At 55.2% G+C, this 19,098-nt stretch overlaps 1 protein-coding gene across 3 annotated transcripts in view; it reads right to left on the reverse strand.

Annotated features, from left to right (window-relative positions):
* The window catches only part of DOCK4 (dedicator of cytokinesis 4), a 217,007-nt gene that overhangs the window by 70,468 nt on the left and 127,441 nt on the right, over nt 1–19,098 (reverse strand). For all 3 annotated transcript variants that reach the window (XM_080666770.1, XM_080666771.1, XM_080666769.1), the window contains exons 9-13: nt 18,148–18,229; nt 16,776–16,836; nt 15,836–15,968; nt 14,293–14,381; nt 3,473–3,598 (exon numbers count right to left, since the gene is read on the reverse strand). In XM_080666770.1, the coding sequence (XP_080522896.1) occupies nt 3,473–3,598; nt 14,293–14,381; nt 15,836–15,968; nt 16,776–16,836; nt 18,148–18,229 (491 nt within the window). The remainder of the gene's footprint in view (nt 1–3,472; nt 3,599–14,292; nt 14,382–15,835; nt 15,969–16,775; nt 16,837–18,147; nt 18,230–19,098) is intronic.

Genomic DNA, 19,098 nt, shown 5'->3' on the forward strand with positions numbered 1-19,098 from the left:
ACTCTGGAGGAACGCTCCCGTTCATGAAGTGCGGGGTTCCACACGCACATATTCTATTCCTTCTCTTAGAAAAGGCGGCCACCCTCCCTGCCAGTCTCCACGCCCCGTCAGGCCGCCGCCGCAGGTCACATGCGCAACAATGAGGTTGTGCGTCCCGGAGGCGCCCCTGGGGTTGAGGAGAAAGGCGTTGTCTGATGTCCCCATTTCCCAGTATTTCCCTCGTGTCATTGATGGGGTGCGGCCACGAAAGGACAGCCCCGCAGGGCGGCTCCAAGAAGCCCGTCTGACACGTGACAATACACCCGTACACTGCAACATGGGCTCATCGCCCATCACCGGAAGTCCAGTCTCCTTCGGTCACCACATATGTATTTTGTTTGTTTGTTTGCTGGTTAACCCTCCACGGAGGATATTTTTTCATAGAGTTTGAGAGAGAATGGAAGGGAGAGAAACATCGACGTGAGAGAGACTCATTGATGGACTGCCTTCCACACACGCTCTGACCTGGACTGGGGATTGAACGTGCAACCCAGGTACGTGCCCTGGACCAGGGTCAAACCCAAGGCCCTTCCGTCTGTGGGCCTGCGCTCTAACCACTGATCCCCCTGGCTAGGGCTGTCACCGTATACTTGCCCCCTTTACCCTCATCCTCTCCACCCTCCTTCCCCCTGATAACACCATTCTGTTGCGTCTGGGAGTTAGTCTGTTGCTTTTTGTGTTAGATCCTATATATAAGTGAGACCTGACGTAGTTCAGTTGGCATAATACTCTCAAGATTCATCCATGTTGTCACAAATGGCCGTATTTCCTCAAGAGGGCTGAAATCCAGCCCCCCTTCACAAGGAGTGCACAGACAGGCGCCCATGGGGTGGTGGGTACGGGGGCTGTCTCGCAGGTGTGCGGTGCTCTCACACAAACCAGCTTGGGGAGGCGGTGAGCTTGGAATTCCAGAAGAAAAGCAACCTGTTTCATTCAGCTCTTTTAAAATTACATTAGAATCCTTCGAAAGGCTTCTGCTTTTAATCAACTCCATTGTTTTTACAAGTTTCGTAAATTTTACAAGTTTGCGAGATTTTTGCAACCCAGTTCATTTAATTACCATGTATATGTATCACTACACCCACCCACCATTTTTACTGCTATTTCTTTGACCAATTTCACTATAAAAAAAATAAATACTGCCCTAGCTGGTTTGGCTGAGTGGATAGAGTGTCGGCCTGCAGACTGAAGGGTCCCAGGTTCGATTCTGGTCAAGGGCATATGTCTGGGTTGTGGGCTCGATCCCCAGTGGGGGGGCATGCAGGAGGCAGCCAATCGATGTGTCTCTCTCACATCGATGCTTCTCTCTCTTTCTCTCTCGCCCCCTCCCCTCCACTCTCTCTAAAAACCAATGGAAAAATACCCTCGGGTGGGAATTAATACACAAAGAAACAATCCCTCCCATTGTGGGCTCTGCAGACTTGGGAGGCCAGACCCCGGGACAGCGGGAACCTCGCCAGTTAATCGGTGTGGGGAGGGACGGGAGCGAGCCTGCCTCCACAGAAAGTTCCTGTCCATCCTTAGAGCCGGACCCAAGCGCCTGAGCAGTGACTCAGGCCACAGAGTGTCACGTGGCTTCACATTTTCCCACCGCTCACCGATCCTGCCCAGAGACCCGCAGCTGGCTGCATCCTCTGGTAAAATGTGTTTTTTATATCAGATCTGCCCATCCAGTTGCCTCCCAGTGGGATGACATATTTCCTTTTTGTTAAAGAGGAAATACCAGGTATTTATAGCACAGAAGGAAAAAGGAGCGGAATTACCCGCCACCAGGTTACCTGTTCTGTACACAGCGTTTTTTGACCACATGCAGGGGATGTGGGACTGGGCCCGGCGCAGCGCCAGGTCAGAGACTCCGGCTGTTCTCCCGGCCTCAGGGGGTGATTTCCACCAGGAGGCCACACGGCACACAGTGTGGTCGGTCTCGGCTCCAGGTCAGGGCCCTGCTCACAGCGACTCTCGGCTGTGCCTGGGCCGCTCAGAGCAACTGCCCCTCACGCTGTGACACGTGGTTTCAACTGTGACTGAGACAACCTGCTTTCTACAAACCCCGTGGGCACCTGCAGCCTCTTCATCTGCTCTCTCCACCTTTTTCTTGGTGGTGGAGGGGCTGTGGAGCTCTGAGAAAATGCTACCACTTGGCATTTGCTTTAAGAGTGTGAATCTCGCCCTGGCTGGACAGAGCATCGGCTTGTGGACTGAAGGGTCCTGGGTTCGATTCCGGTCAAGGGCACATTCCTGGGTTGCAGGCTCGATCCCCAGTAGGGGGCATGCAGGAAGCAGCCAATCAACGATTCTCTCTCATCATTGATATTGCTATCTCTCTCCCTTCCTCTCTGAAATCAATAAAAATATCCTATATAATAAAAGCCTAATATGCTAAGTGTCCAGTCATTCGGTCGTCCGTTCAGCCAATCAAAGTGTCATATACTAATGATATGCTAACCTCTCGCTATGACGTGCACTGACCACCAGGGAGCAGATGCTCCAATCAGCACGTTAGCTTGCTGCTGGGGTCTGGCCGATTGTGACTGAGCTAGGAGTGGGCCTAAGCCGTCAGTCAGACATCCCCAAGAGCTCCTGGACTGCGAGAGAGTGCGGGCTGGGCTCAGAGACCCCCCGACCCCGAGTGCATGAATTTCGTGCACTAGGCCTCTAGTATTTTATAAAAAAAGAGTGTGAATCTCCTTTTCCCCCACATTTTAAAAATAATTTAAGTATAGCTGGTATACAATATCATATGGGTTATATTAGTTTCAGGTGCACAATACAGCGATTTGACATTTTTGAAACCTTACAATGTGACCACCCCACTAAAAAGAGCACAAACCCCCTTCTCCCCATCTCTTCCACCGAGAAACACTTTTTTGGAGTGTGTTTTGGCTACACACACACACACACACACACACACATGCATGTCTGGTGACAATATCCTCCAAGAAAGGCTAAATGTTGCTCAATAACTTCTCTAAACCTACCGGGCTTCCTCTCAGCAACCTCACTGACACTTCCCACCCGAGGGGAACATTTTCTGGACACGACCTCCATGTTCCCTCTGATCACAGTCATGATGACACGCGGCCACGCCTCCCAAGCCACCTGTCCTCACATAATCAAAGTGTAGGTACTTTTAAAACACGGTCGCTTCTTATCACACACAGCAGGTCCCCGAGTCACGTCCTTTCGTTGTAAGACTGATGAGATGCCGCAGAAACTGAACTCCTGTTTCTATCCATTAGTTTGCCTGCGGTAAGACTGGCTTCATTATGCGTCCTTCTGCCTGGAGTCGCAGAACCTGCTGACGAGCCACTGAAGGCTTGCTGTGCCTCCTTAGCATCGCCACCTGAACGCTTCAAAATCGGAAAACTGTCTCAAGGGTCAAACACAGACACAATCCGTCCACGCATCACGTGGTGCAGCTCAAGCCACGTACCCGGCATGATGATGTTGGAGAAGCCCAGCTTCCTGGTGATGGACACGCCGTGAGAGAACACCGACGGGTACTCCCTGCGGATCTGCTCGAGGTCTCCGTGCAGCAGCTGCAGGGACACGGCCAAGCCTGAAACAGACGGGGGCGCAGGGTCACAGGCCGAGGCCAGACACCCACGTGCTTCCCAAGCCCAAAGCAGGGCACCAGGTTTCACTTACTGGTTTTTATTGATGTCAGAGAGGAACGGAGAGAAAGAGGGAGAGAGAAACATCAATGATGAGAATCATCCATCGACTGCCTCCTGCACACCCCTGCTGGGGATCAAGCTAAAACCAGGGCATGTGCCCTGACCAGGAATCAAACCCTGACCTCCTGGTTCATAGGTCGATGACGCTCAACCACTGAGACACACCGGCCGGGCAAGGTACCAGTATTTCAAACTAAGGGTCACTATTTAGACAAAATCACCAGGATCCATAGGGATGATTTCTAGGGCAGACTTTCCAGCCTGAATCCCTGAGGGTTCCCATTGGAAGGAGGTTCATAGCGACGGAAAACCCGTAAGCAGGACCCTGAGAAGGGAGGTCTGGCTCCTCGCCCCGGCTTCTCTTCCCAGCGCCCGGAGGAAACACTCATTCCACGTGTCAGTCATCCCGCCCCATCACGGCTTAGGGGACCACCACGCCATCAACACACACAGACGTAAGAGTGGCGGCGGTCACACTGAAATGGAGAAGCAAGACGGCTTTCCATACATTGGACGGGGCCCTCCCTCTCGCCCTCCTTCTACTGTAGGATTAGACAACTCAGAGAAGCAGCGGCTCCTGGATGGTCTGTGTGCTTGTCAATGGAGTAGTGCAGACATCAGGAAATTTGTTTTACAGGAAAGCGTGAGGCTCTGAGAGGCGCCTTTCCCGGGCCCAGATCCCACCTAGAGGAGCCTGGTGACAGGAGGGGCGGGAGCGGACAGGAGGCCACGCCCACATCCCCAGGCCTCCTGGGCATGGACCTAACAAGCCCACTGTGTCCGAGTTGCTGTGGGAATTGAATGAACTCTGGCGGTACTTGGAACTTTAATTAAACCGCGTCCCATGTTTACGTAGCACCTTCCTCTCCCTCGCCGTCCCATTTGAGTTGGGTGACTAGCCCATCTGTCCATCTGTCCTCTGAAAGCTGCAGGGGCTGGGTGATGGGAGGAAAGTGGTCCAGATGATCTGCCGGCGACAGCGGGGTTCCCGTGGAAACCCAGGGGCGGGGGAACGAAGACTCACTCATGTGTTCCCATCCCTCCGTCCCAGGAGCGGTTTCTCCCTGACACACACGCTCCCATGACCTCCCCATCATCACTGGTGTTCTCCTCTCCTCCACTCCTGCCCTTTTGCCTTCAGGTTCCTCACCCGCACCGTCCCCATCGCCAGCATCCCGGGGCTGGCCTCCGTGGAAGGCAGACCCGTGTGCGCCCGACACGCGCACAGTGACAGCCCCTCCCACAGGACGTGCCCACGGCCTGGCGCTCTGAGATCGCTTCCAGGCAGAGGGGCCGGTGGGCTGGGCCGCAGCCTGGGGTCCTGTGAGTTTCTGCACTTGAAGGTCCCTCTCCCAGGACTTCTCAGCACAGGCTCTGACCAGGAACACGGGGAGCGTGATGTGGCATTGTAAAGCAAGGAGAGAGAAGACCCAACGGATAATGAAAAAACAACCACGAAGAGATCATGCTACTCGGGGCAGGGGCTGGAGGAAAGAAAAGGGTCAGGGTTCGCATTCTGCTCTCTTGGAGCCAAAATTCATGTAACTAACCATCTGTGATTTTTTTTTTTCGTTAATGTAAGCAGAATACTTTACAGAGGATAAGACCGTGAGAGAAGAAACGCATTCAGAGCCCATGTGAATGCTGAAGAAAATTAAAGATGGGAAACAGAAAACGTATGTTCTAGGGCAGTGGTCGGCAAACTCATTAGGCAACAGAGCCAAATATCAACAGGACAACGATTGAAATTTCTTCTGAGAGCCAAATTTTTTAAACTTAAACTTCTTCTAACGCCACTTCTTCAAAATAGACTCGCCCAGGCCGTGGTATTTTGTGGAAGAGCCACACTCAAGGGGCCAAAAAGCCACATGTGGCTTGCGAGCCGCAGTTTGCCGACCACGGTTCTAGGGAAAGACAGACGTGGAAGCATGAACAGCGAAACACATCAATGTTCTAGCCAGCCAGAGCCATAGAGGTGAGGGTGAAGGGGATAGAGAGACCCATGTGGGAGACAGACACGGGGAGCCAGCGGGACACAGAGAAGCCAGCCGGCACGCGGGAGGACATAGAGACGCAGACACCACCGGAGGGAAGAGGAAAGCCACGGAGCCGAGTGGCCCTAAAATCCGATGGTAAAGTGTGTTAGCTTCACCCCGAAGGTTTAGAAAGGAGGCGATCAAAGCGCCAGGTGCCGTGATCTCATTTGTCCAGCCAGTGACAGGCGTGTGGAGGACAGGAGAAGGTATTGCCAGTTGAAGTGACCCAGTTTCTCCGGAATAAAGAACTCACAGGGAGTCAAGGGCTGGGAAGGTCAGCCGGACCGAGGGCTCGCCCACACATACCTGGCTCTTCCCAAATCATCATCTCTGTTTCCATTAAAGCAGACAAAACACGCACTGCCATGTCCAGGTGATGTGCTATAGCACTGTACACCTGAATCCTGTAGAAGTCTATAGCATTGTACACCTGGATCCTGTAGAAGTCTATAGCACTGTACACCTGAATCCTGTAGAAGTCTATAGCACTGTCCACCTGAATCCTGTAGAAGTCTATAGCACTGTACACCTGAATCCTGTAGAAGTCTATAGCACTGTACACCTGAATCCTGTAGAGGTCTACAGCACTGTACACCTGAATCCTGTAGAAGTCTATAGCACTGTACACCTGAATCCTGTAGAGGTCTACAGCACTGTACACCTGGATCCTGTAGAAGTCTATAGCACTGTACACCTGAATCCTGTAGAAGTCTACAGCACTGTACACCTGAATCCTGTAGAGGTCTATAGCACTGTACACCTGAATCCTGTAGAGGTCTATAGCACTGTACACCTGAATCCTGTAGAAGTCTACAGCACTGTACACCTGAATCCTGTAGAGGTCTATAGCACTGTACACCTGAATCCTGTAGAGGTCTACGGCACTGTACACCGGAATCCTGTGGAGGTCTACGGCACTGTACACCTGAATCCTGTAGAGGTCTATAGCACTGTACACCTGAATCCTGTAGAAGTCTACAGCACTGTACACCTGAATCCTGTAGAAGTCTATAGCACTGTACACCTGAATCCTGTAGAAGTCTATAGCACTGTACACCTGAATCCTGTAGAGGTCTATAGCACTGTACACCTGAATCCTGTAGAGGTCTACGGCACTGTACACCGGAATCCTGTGGAGGTCTACGGCACTGTACACCTGAATCCTGTAGAGGTCTATGGCACTGTACACCTGAATCCTGTAGAAGTCTACAGCACTGTACACCTGAATCCTGTAGAAGTCTATAGCACTGTACACCTGAATCCTGTAGAAGTCTATAGCACTGTACACCTGAATCCTGTAGAGGTCTATAGCACTGTACACCTGAATCCTGTAGAGGTCTATAGCACTGTACACCTGAATCCTGTAGAGGTCTATAGCACTGTACACCTGAATCCTGTAGAAGTCTATAGCACTGTACACCTGAATCCTGTAGAAGTCTACAGCACTGTACACCTGAGTCCTGTAGAAGTGTATTAGCCAATGTCACCCCAATAAACTCAGTAAAAATCACGGAAAGTGCACATACACATGGACTATCAGGCAGCATGGATCAGTGTGGAACAGGGATGTTAAAATAGGGGGACATGTTACTGACTGAGGAGAGTTGAAAGTTCAGGGAGGATTTTTTGATAAACAGGGATTTCCAACAACATAAGCTGAAGAATTAGGTGAAAATTTTAATTTCACAAAACAGGTCCGTCGGGTTTTACAATCCCCTTTTTTCTGGCCGTTAACCTAAGTACCCAAAATAAAACTGCTAGGGGGGGACCGGTCCCCTTCATTAGAAGAAACACTCATTAAACTGGGCTTTTTAACAATCAGCCTGGATGTTTAAGACCCAACTGTCAGGGTCTGATCTCTAATTTTAATTCAAGGCCCCATCATCAATTAATCCAGAGCGTGTAACGAACGGCGCGATTTTCGTGGCGAAGCTCCGCTCCTGAGGCAGCACGGGGAAGGAAGGCGTGGGGGCTGTACACCACAGGGGTCCATAGATGGTGGCTCTCATTTCACAGGAAGCGAGGCTAACCCGCTCTGCAAGAGGCGTCCTTTGAAATTCATGAGATTCTGCACTTTCACATAAAAAATGGCAAGCACAGCATGATTTATAAGTAGCTGGCGAAATTAATTTCCGACTAGATCAGCCATTTTGCCACCAACGAACCAAATTACACAGAGCTGGGAATAGCGACAGATATGCAAAAAATGGAAAATGCTCATAAACACACTGACCACGTGTTATGGTTAGGCGTGCCGCGTACAGAGCACATGACACAGCAGCGTGGCCCCGTGGCCCCGTGAACGTGCTGTCCACAGCTGCAGAGGCGCCCGGCTGCCCCCAGGCCCATCCCTGCCCGGGGTGGGGGGCGGTGGCAGGAGGGAGCCCCGGCCGCTGAGCCACCCGGCCCAGGAATTCAGCCACGCGGCGCTGAGCGATGAGAACGGCTGGCGGGCTTCACCTGCTGGTGAGACGCTGCGTCCCTGACTGACAGTGGAGGGGAGAAGAGCGCCATCTCTTGGCCACCCCCCTCCCCCCACCCCCAGCCCGGAGCAGAATTCCCATCATGCTGAGCGGGGGCAGGGGCAGGAGGAAGCAGACTGTGGCACCAGGGCCACCAACTCCCTCTGTTCTTATCAAGCTTCCGTCGTCATTCGTGCCCGGCCGGCGTGGCTCGGTGGTTGAGTGCTGCCTCCAGAAGGTCGCGGTTCGATTCCCGGTCAGGGCACATGCCCGGGGTGCAGGCTCGGTCCCTGGCTGGGGGGCCTAACAGAGGAGGCAGCCAACTGATGTTTCTTTTTCACGTCTATGTCTCTCTCCCTCTCCCTTCTCCTCTCTCTAAAAATCAATAAAGACCTTTTTTTAAATTAAAAAATAAAGCGAATACACTAGAAGCATATATGTTATTTGGGTCCAACTCCTGGCCAGAGAGAACGCTGGGGGCTACATCCTGGCTGCAGGAAGCAGAGAGCCGGGCTGAGGTGCGGGGTTCCCACAGGGAGGTCAGGACAGGGTCTCTGGTCAGGAAGCCGGACGTCTGGTCGGGGTGCTGCTGAGGGAGACGGCACCGCTGGGAAGGGGCTCCACGGAGCCACAGCCAGAAGCACGGGGCCGAGAGCCGAGGGCAGGCGTGAGCCGGGCTCACGAAGAGACAGGAGGGGTCAGCCCTGCGGCCACCGGAGCGGTGTGTTCCTTACATGACGGGGTGAGCAGAGTACAGAGGAGTCACGCCTGACGCCTGAGGGCGGAGAATGTGTGTACGTATGTGTGATATGCGTGTATGTGTGATTTGTACATACGTGTGTGTATATACAACTCTTAAAGATTGTAACAATTCCGTAACATTAAATGGCTATATAGAGAGAATATGCATATATACACAAAAACTATTTTAAAACCCTTGTATATTTATATATATGCAAAGGATGAATACAGACATGTATATATATAAGGGCACACACACACAAAAAAAACAGAAATAGAAGGATAAAACAAATATAGTAAAATGTTCGCCTTTGAGCAATTAGAAATTCTCTGCACTATTCTTGCAACATTTCTGCAAGTCAAATTAACTGAACACAAAGACTTTAAAGGAGCATAGTTTCATAATCAGAAAATCCCGAAGGTGAGCCGAAAGGACACGCGCTACACGTCTAGCCGATAGGTGGCGCCAACAAGCACCACTTCCGACGGTTAGAAAGCCCTTTCTAAAGGCATGGATGTTCCAGACCCCGCCACGGACGCAGAATCACACCGGTCAGTCACATTGACTCAAATGACGACACTGGCATGTGAGGCGAGGTTGCTCAACCCCCCCCCCCCCCCCCCCCCGCCACACACACACAACAGTCCACGTCTCCCCAAAGCCTGCTCTCAGCTCGGCCGACTCCACACACCACAGCTCCGGGCAAGGAGTGAAGGCACCCTCCCCTGCGGGCACATGGGCTCTGACACGGCGCCTCCCTCTGCCCTCGGGGGTCGGGGGGGCCGCTGCTGGCAGGACGGCCTCCACGCACATCCTCTCACTCATGCACAGGAAGGCTAGACACTGACCGAACGCGCACACGTGGCCTCTTCTCGTTGTGAGCGACGTGTGCCAAGTACAGGAAGCAGGGTTTCATAACCACGGAGACGAGAGGGAAAGATTTCGAAGTTTCTCTCAGGACACACTGAACCAGAGCCAGTGATTCTGACACGACTTATTTCCTGTCACAGGGCTGGAGCTGCCTTGGGAAATCACCCTGGCTCGGCTGCACTGCGCATTCCTACAATTCCCGGCGCACGCCCATCCCAGGTGACACTCACAGCCACCACCTGCTCACGAAGCCTAAACCAGGGTCAGCGTCGCAGGTATTTTTAGTTTCCAATTCTTTCCATAGTACTCCTGGGTTTTTAAAAAAATGTGTTTGTATTGATTTCAGAGAGGAAGAGAGAGAGAGAAACATCCGTGATGAGAGAGAATCGGGGATCGGCAGCCCTGACCAGTTTGGCTCAGTGGATAGAGCGTCGGCCTGAGGACTCAATGGTCCCAGGTTCGATTCCGGTCAAGGGCATGTACATCCCCAGTAGGGAGTGTGCAGGAGGCAGCTGATGGATGTTTCTCTCTCATCGATGTTTCTAACTCTCTATCCCTCTCCCTTCCTCTCTGTAAAAAATCAGTAAATATTTAAAAAGAAAAAAAAGAATCAGGGATCGGCTGCCTCCTGCACGCCCCCTACTGGGGATCAAGTCTGCAACCCAGGCATGTGCCCTGACCAGGAATCGAACCGTGACCTCCTGGTTCATAGGTTGACGCTCCACCACTGAGCCACACCGGCCAGGCAGTACTTTGGATTTCCCACGGGGCAGAGCAGAGCTTAGGAAATTCGAAGTTACTCAACTAAATCTGATCAAAGAGGTATGCTAACTCAATGATTTTTATTTTGGTCTTTAAGAGTTCAGTGGGCCACTAGCCATTACCTCCCAGTTTCTAAACACAACGAAGACGGTGGGTAATGTACCTTTGCAACTTGAATCTCCGGTTTAGAGGGAGAAACCAGTTAACTCAGCGAGTCCCTTTACGTCTGAAACACACCGGATCACAACTCCGAGAGGGAGGAGGGCGTCAGCGAAGCTTAAAGGAAATTGAGTGGTAGAACTTTCTTCCAAAACTCATTTCCAGTTACTCTCCTTCTTGTTTTAGCACCAATGACCAAACAACAGCAGGGGAAGCGCAGCGGAAAGCCCTGCTTCGCTGAATGTACGCAATTCCCTTGAAAGCGTCTGACGGCTCCGTTTCTTTTCAATCAACAATTCCACGTCCACGGAGAAAACAGCGCAGGGCAACACATCCCCCCGCGGGGGTGGCCTGAACATTCGGCACCCCGTTTCCCACTGCAGTTCCGTGAGCGCTGCGCCCCCACTCTTTCTAAGTAACTCATTAGCGAGCCGCCCTTTCAGTAACGAGGCCCAGCGGCGCCCGCACACCTCGCTGAGGGCCGGCGCTGCGAGTCGTCCAGGAGGGGAGCGCATCCGGGGGACACAGGACAAGCCCCCGTGGGGACAGGACGGATGCAATGCCAGCGGAAGCAGCAACGGCTTAGTCTAGTCTTTTTCAGAAGGGACAGGGGCGGGGCTCTGACAAAGGGGGGCACCCTTGATCCAGGACCCCCCAGGACCAGGGTTTCTGTCCCTCTTTCCAAGATGCCATCCGGGGTTTTCATCGTAGTGCGATGGCTCCAAGCAGAAAAGGGACCTCCAGGGAATAAAGCTGCGGGAAGCTCGCCCGCTGCTCTCACCCGGCATTCCGGCAAGAACAAGCGGCGGCTGGTCCGTAAAACAGACTGAGCTCCGCCCAGCCGGCCTGGCTCCGGGGTGGAGCGTCCACCTAGGAACCAGGAGGTCACGGTTCGAGTCCCGGTCGGGGCACATGCCTGGGCTGGGGGCTCCATCCCCCGAAAGGGGCGTGCAGGAGGCGGCTGATCCATGATTCTCTCTCCTCATCTGTGTTTCTCTCTCCCCCTCTCCCCTCCTCTCTGACATCCATAAACATATTTTTTTTTTTAAAAAGACTCAGCACCGGGAGGAACCGCCCAGGAAACAGACTCTGCCCCTTCCTTCCTGGAGTTCATGCTACCGCCATCCAGTCTCTAAGCACACGCATGACTTCACGCTGCGTCCGTCCCCGCCTGGTCCTGCAGGCAGCCTGCCCGCGACCCGCAGCACACCTCGCCTCTGGTGGATTCTGTGGCAATGCCAGACCCTGTGTGAGTCACACGAACCACGGTCCCGCCCCACCTCCTGGGAGAGGGAGGAGAAGCTGACCTCACCGCGCATCGCAGCCCAGCACGGGCCGGGCGGGGAGCTCGGGGGGCGGACGGCTCCGGCCGGACTGACCCCGAGTTCCCGCTGCAGTTGCTGTTTCTGGGGGGGGGTCTGTCTAGCCCAGCAGGGCGGGCGCGGGTGCGAGAGGAAGGGGATCTGAATGAAATCTGGCTCTTCTGATGGCCAGGCAAGCTGGACCGCCACACAAATACCCTGTGCCGTCTTCACAACAACGCCTTCGGCCCGATGACAGGCTTCCCGGGAGGGCCCTTCGTGGCAAAGCAAGCACACGACTGCATAGTTTCCTGTGGGCTTCCCGCTTTGCTGCGTGTGTGTGTGTGTGTGTGTGTGTGTGTTTGTATGTGTTTGTGTGTGTTTGTGTGTATGTTTGTGTGTGCATGTGTGTGTGTTTGTGTGTGTATGTGTATGTGTTTGTGTATGTGTGTTTATGTGTGTGTTTGTATGTGTGTGTGTTTGTGTGTGCATGTGTGTGTTTGTGTGTGTATCTGTATGCGTTTGTGTGTATGTGTTTGTATGTGTATGTTTGTATGTGTACGTGTATATGTATGTTTGTGTGTGTCTCTGTGTTTGTGTGTATGTATGTGTGTGTCTGTATATGTATGTGTGTTTGTGTGTGTGTGTGTGTTGGTTTTTTGCTTCAACATGGGTGTGAAGGCAGGTAGGGCACTAACATTATTCACCGAGCTTCTGTCTGCTGAGCAGGCTTCAGGGCATGGCTGCCTGTGCCGCATCATGGCCATGTGGTCTAGTCTACATGTGTGACTGGGACAAGGCTGTGGACCCGTGGGATGTAGCTTACCAGGCAGTGCCACGTGTCAGGTCCCTCTGAACGAGATGCACATGTTATCTACATGGCACGGCAGCCAACATGGTTCTCCCAAGCCATGTCTGCCCTGGGCCACATGCATGTTCCCCGGTATCGCTCTCCCAAGCCGTGTCCGCCCTGGGCCGCGTGCGTTCCGGGTAGAGGACGCCGCCGCAGCCCCAGCAGGGAAGCTGCTTTCCCGCCCTCCCACAGCTCCCGGTTCGCCCGGCCTCCCCCACAGGGCCAGGGACAGTGCATTGCCATCTGGTTTCAGGGACCAGTCACAACGCAGAGGCCACGGCTGGGCGTTACTGAGCAAACGCAGGCACTCTGTTCGCTTCAAGCCCGAACGGAACCCTTTTTAGAGAGTCCAGTGCACGCCTCCCCGTCACAACACAGACGCCCGCTCGGAGGAGAACGCTGACGGCGCAGTTTTAAAGTTAGGGAGCGGGTAGAGAGGAAAACAGGCAGACCGTTTCCTTCTGATGCAGACAAATAATGAGAGCTCCTGAAATGAGGGGTCTCGGGAGAGCCAGCCAGCCCCCCACACTCATCCGCCTGGAGCCGGCCAGCCCCCCACACTCACCCGCCTGGAGCCAGCCAGCCCCCCACACTCACCCGCCTGGAGACAGTCAGCCCCCCACACTCACCCGCCTGGAGCCAGCCCCCACACTCACCCGCCTGGAGCAGGTCAGCTCCCCACACTCACCCGCCTGGAGCGGGTCAGCCCCCCACACTCACCCGCCTGGAGCGGGTCAGCCCCCCACACTCACCCGCCTGGAGCGGGTCAGCCCCCCACACTCACCCGCCTGGAGCGGGTCAGCCCCCCACACTCACCCGCCTGGAGCGGGTCAGCCCCCACACTCACCCGCCTGGAGCGGGTCAGCCCCCCACACTCACCCGCCTGGAGCGGGTCAGCCCCCCACACTCACCCGCCTGGAGCGGGTCAGCCCCCCACACTCACCCGCCTGGAGCGGGTCAGCCCCCACACTCACCCGCCTGGAGCGGGTCAGCCCCCCACACTCACCCGCCTGGAGCGGGTCAGCCCCCCACACTCACCCGCCTGGAGCGGGTCAGCCCCCCACACTCACCCGCCTGGAGCGGGTCAGCCCCCCACACTCACCCGCCTGGAGCGGGTCAGCCCCCCACACTCACCCGCGTTGGAGCGGGTCAGCCTCCCACACTCACCCGCCTGGAGCGGGTCAGCCCCCCACACTCACCCGCCTGGAGCGGGTCAGCCCCCCACACTCACCCGCCTGGAGCGGGTCAGCCCCCCACACTCACCCGCCTGGAGCGGGTCAGCCCCCCACACTCACCCGCCTGGAGCGGGTCAGCCCCCCACACTCACCCGCCTGGAGCGGGTCAGCCCCCCACACTCACCCGCGTTGGAGCCGGTCAGCCCCCACACTCACCCGCGTTGGAGCCGGTCAGGTTGTAGCGCGCGTTCAGCTTCTTGATGATGTTCTCGTGGATCTGGTGCCACTCGCTCTCCGTGTTGCACCTGGGACATTCATTGCCTCTGTCAGCGTGGGGGCCGTGAGCGGCAGCAGTGACGCCCATTCCGCTGCTCTGTCCTCACCACCCAGTGTTCTCCCTCCCGCCTGCCTGCAGCTCCCGCAACCTCCTGCAGGTGGCGTCCGTCAGCGCAGGCACCCCAAGACCAGCAGGAACGCCGATCCCTGTGAGTGCCCACCGGCCTCATGCCCAAGCGACTGGGTGAGGAGCTCACAGATTCTCACGGTCACACCACTGGGCACACGCCACCTGCTCACCCAGGAGCTCAGCTGCCAGATTTCTCCGCTCCACCCTGGTCTCAGGAATGCGTGCCACCTCCCCCAGGGTCTGCTCTGAGCACCCCGCTGTGTACCCCTCCCCCAGGGTCTGCTCTGAGCACCCCGCTGTGTACCCCTCCCCCAGGGTCTGCTCTGAGCACCCCGCTGTGTACCCCTCCCCCAGGGTCTGCTCTGAGCACCCCGTTGTGTACCCCTCCCCCAGGGTCTGCTCTGAGCACCCTGCTGTGTACCCCCTTCTCCAGGGTCTGCTCTGAGCACCCCACTGTGTACCCCCTCCCCCAGGGTCTGCTCTGAGCACCCCACTGTGTACCCCCTCCCCCAGGGTCTGCTCTGAGCACCCCACTGTGTACCCCTTCCCCAGGGTCTGCTCTGAGCACCCCGCTGTGTGTCAGCTCTCAATGTCAGAGCCCATGGGGAGGTGCTCACAGTGGGGAGATCCAAAACCAGGTGCATTTTAAAAATCAATTTAGGATGTGGAATAGCCACGGACTTCCTTACTGCTGTGTAAGATAATGTTAGAGTCCTAACCCCTACTATCTCAGAATGCAACCTTATTTGGAAACTAGAGGCCCAGTGCACGAAATTCAAGCGGGGCGGCAGGGCGGGGGGGTCCCTCAGCCCGGCCTACACCCTCTCGCAATGTGGGACCCCTCGGGGGACGTCCGACTGCCGGTTTAGGCCCGGGATCAGACATCCCTCTTGCAATCTGGGACCACTGGCTCCTAACCGCTCACCTGCCTGCCTGCCTGATCGCCCCTAACCACTCGCCTGCCTGCCTGATCACCCCTAACCACTCTGCCTGCCTGATTGCCCCTAACTGCTCACCTGCCTGCCTGATTGCCCCTAACCAGTTGCCTGCCTGCCTGATCACCCCTAACCACTCTGCCTGCCTGCCTGATTGCCCCTAACTGCTCGCCTGCCTGCCTGATTGCCCCTAACCGCCTCTGCCTCAGCCCCCGCCGCCGCAGCTTCGTCCGGAAGGACATCCGGCTGTCAGGTCTAATTAGCATATTACGCTTTTATTATTATAGATTATTATTATAGATGGTCTTTACACAAGTAATCAAGGTAAAGTGAGGTCCTTAGGTGGGTCCCGGTAGGTCCTGGTTCCCGGGCTCTGCCCTGTGCCTGCCCCCGCCCGCCCCTGTGGGCAGCCTCTTACATGTACACTTTCAGGATGAGGTCGTCCTTGGTCTCCCCGGTCAGCAGGTCAGCGATGCTGAGGACCGCACAGCCAAAGGGGCGCCGGTACTGGACGCTGCAGGCGTTCTTCTTCTCTCCTGCCCCCATCCGACCTGGCCCACGGGAAGCAGACATGGCCAGGAAGTCACGGATCCGAGCCGCACGAGGCACACACACTATCATCATGTCATTGGCCACAGGAAGGACACGGGTTTGGGGCGACAGGAGATGCCACTTCAGCCCGGGACCCTCCTCCGCAATGACCTAGCCGTGACCTCAAGCACGCCGCTCACTCTGGGCGCCCCGGCCATCGAGGAAACCTGAGGACCGAGCCGGTCCCCCACCTGGACGCCTCCTCCCCAAGGTCCCGCGAAGGCGCCCAGGAGGCCCGGGTCCGTCAGGCAGCGAAGTGCCTCTTCCAGGACACGTGTCTGGGTTGTGGGTTCGATCCCCGGCCCCAGCTGGGGCGCAGGCAGGAGGCAACTGACCCATGATTCTCTCTCACATCCATGCCTCTCTCTCTCTCTCTCTCTCTCTCTCTCTCTCTCTCTCTCTCCTCTTCCCTCCTCCCTTCCACGCTCTTTAAGAAGAACAATGGAAAAACATCCTCACTCCTTAAGTGAGGATAAAAAAAAAGATGAACACGACATTGTTGAGTCAAATATGGCCAGGGAGCCCCGTGAAACAGAAACAACAAACTCCGCGAGCACTTGTGGCGAGAAGAGTGTGCCGGGTGAGCGGACCGCGCCGGCATGGGGAGGCCAGGGAGCAAGCCCCCCCCCCCCCCCGCGCTGTTCTGGGATTCTCGGGCACAGCTCCGGCTCTGACGCCTTTCTGATTCAGGCAGCGGGCAAGTCACAAGGACAGAGGCCTCGCGGCACGCCTTCCCCGCGTGCTCCCATCGACAGGGCCACACCTACCGATGCGGATGATGTGCACCGTGATGTAGATGTCCCTGCGTAGCTCGCCGCTGCCCAGATCCTGCCAAACACAAAGCCCGGTTACTGTGGGACTCGTCCGTGAGGGGGCAGCCGTGCAAGGGCCCAGCACATCACTCCCGCACATAACGGACGGAACGGAGCTGCCGCACGACCAGCAATTTCACTTCGGGGTATTTTTCGAAGAGAATAAAAACGCTAACTTAAGAAGATGTGTGCGCCCCTGTGCTCCCTGCAGGGTCAGCAGGAAGAACCAAGCAGCCTCGGTGTGGTGAGCAGATGGGCACAGGGGGAGGCGTGGCTCACGAACACAGCGGGAAGGGGTCAGCACGAGAAAAGAGGGAAATCGCGCCAGCGGCAGCACAGCTGGACCTGGAGAGTATGACGCTGAGCGAAACAAGTCAGAGGCAAGCACACGCTGCATGGCCTCACGTGCATGCAGAAGCTAAACGTTTTGTCTTTAATAGACAAAACGAAGCAGAAACAGACCCACAGAGACAGAGAAGAAGCTGATGGCTGTCAATGGGGGCGGGGCAGGGAGATGGAAATAAAAACGAACCAACAATCACTAGCTCACAAGACTACTAGCACCCACAAACACACAGCTTTACAGTTTTTAGAGGGCAGCATAAAGAAACGAGAGCTGTGTTTCACAGCGTTGTGGCCGGTGACTTTTAAGGATTTACTGAACTTTGTGTAGTACCTTTCGAAATGAAGTTAGGTGTTTATTCCCCACCCCAAAAATCAACAGAGATATTTTTAATGGCATTTTTGTAGCAGAAGCATACAGTTCAAATCCTGTTCTAAAAATATTACAGTGGCCCAGCTGGTGTGGCTCAGTGGTTGAGCGTTGACCTAAGAACCAGGAGGTCACGGTTCGATTCCCAGTCAGGGCACAGGCCCGGGTTGCAGGCTCTCGATCCCCAGTAGGGGGCGTGCAGGAGGCAGCCGGTCCATGATTCTCTCTCGGCATTGATGTTTCTCTCTCTCTCTCTCTCTCTCTCCTTCTCCCTTCCTCTCTGACATCAATAATTCGTGGACTTTACTGAAGGTTTACTGACGTCCCGTGATAGTTAAAGGGAAAGCCCGCTCTCGTGCCAACCTCTCCCTCACTCATTCTCATATCGAGTCACGTTGCCTAGCAAACACCAGGCGAGCTACCACCCCGGCACCCGGCGCGAGCGTGAGCAGCTCCAGTGCCCCCGAGGAACGCAGGGGCGACCGTGTCCGAGTCCCGGGCACTCCCGGCCTTTGCGTGTCATTCACAAAGTTTAAGCAAACCCCCTGCATTCGCTCACAGGGACTCACGGCCCCTCCTAACACGCAGCGCCACGGGGGGACGCGGCCCACTCACCACGAAGAGAGAGCAGTGCCGCTCTGGCTTGTCGGGGGCCTTGGGCAGCCCGTTCCTGTTGAGCCTCAGGAAGAACCGCTCGCTGCAAGAGACAACAAGTTGAGCGTCTTGGGGCTGTTTAGGAGCTCGGACGGGGCGCTTTCCCCCCAGGTGCTCCTCATCCCCAGTCGGGCTCCACACCCCTTAGATCACTCGTGGGACATCGAAGCTTTTCTAGAAAACGGAAGCGCCCCCGAGACAACCATCACGGGCTTCACTTCGGACAAAACGGGCGAAGCAGCACCCGCAGAGCCGAGCACGTAAACATACGTGCGAACTAAACTGCCTTGTAATGTTACAGAAGCGTGCACTTGAATCTGATATGATTTTATTGACCGGTGCCACCCCAATTCCTTCAATAAAAATTTTAATAAACTTTTGAAAGGGGAGAATAGGTTTCCATGCCAGCTGCTGTCATCGGGAGGAGGTTCAGACCCAGAGGACAGATGGCTGCTGCCTGCAGCGCGGAGGCTGGGCGTGGCGGGCACAGCCGGGGTGGGCGGTGAATGGGTCTCCCCGCTGTCCTTTCCTGCAGCTCAGGGAAAGGCCTGGCGCTCTTTCACCACGAAAGAAAACGCATTATTCTTTCAAGGTTAAGCTATGCTAAAAGGAAATGCGCAAAAATTCATCTTGGGGCGAGTGAATCGCACTTTAGAAATCATATAATTTGGTAATACTATTTTGGTGGGAACTGACCGTTTGATGGGCACTCTGCTAAGGGCTTTACATGGACTAAGTCATTTTATCCTCACGATGCCTTTATAAAATTGGTACATTATACCCATTTCACAGATAGAAGAACCGAGGCTATTGACTAGTCTTGTGCTAAATCACAGAGCTGCTGCGTGGCTGAGTAGGGAAGTCGATCCCATACATTCATACAAAACCCTCCCCTTCATTTGAATGCTCTAA

This window comes from Plecotus auritus, assembly GCF_963455305.1.
Source record: "Plecotus auritus genome assembly, chromosome: 4".
Lineage (NCBI taxonomy): Eukaryota > Metazoa > Chordata > Mammalia > Chiroptera > Vespertilionidae > Plecotus > Plecotus auritus.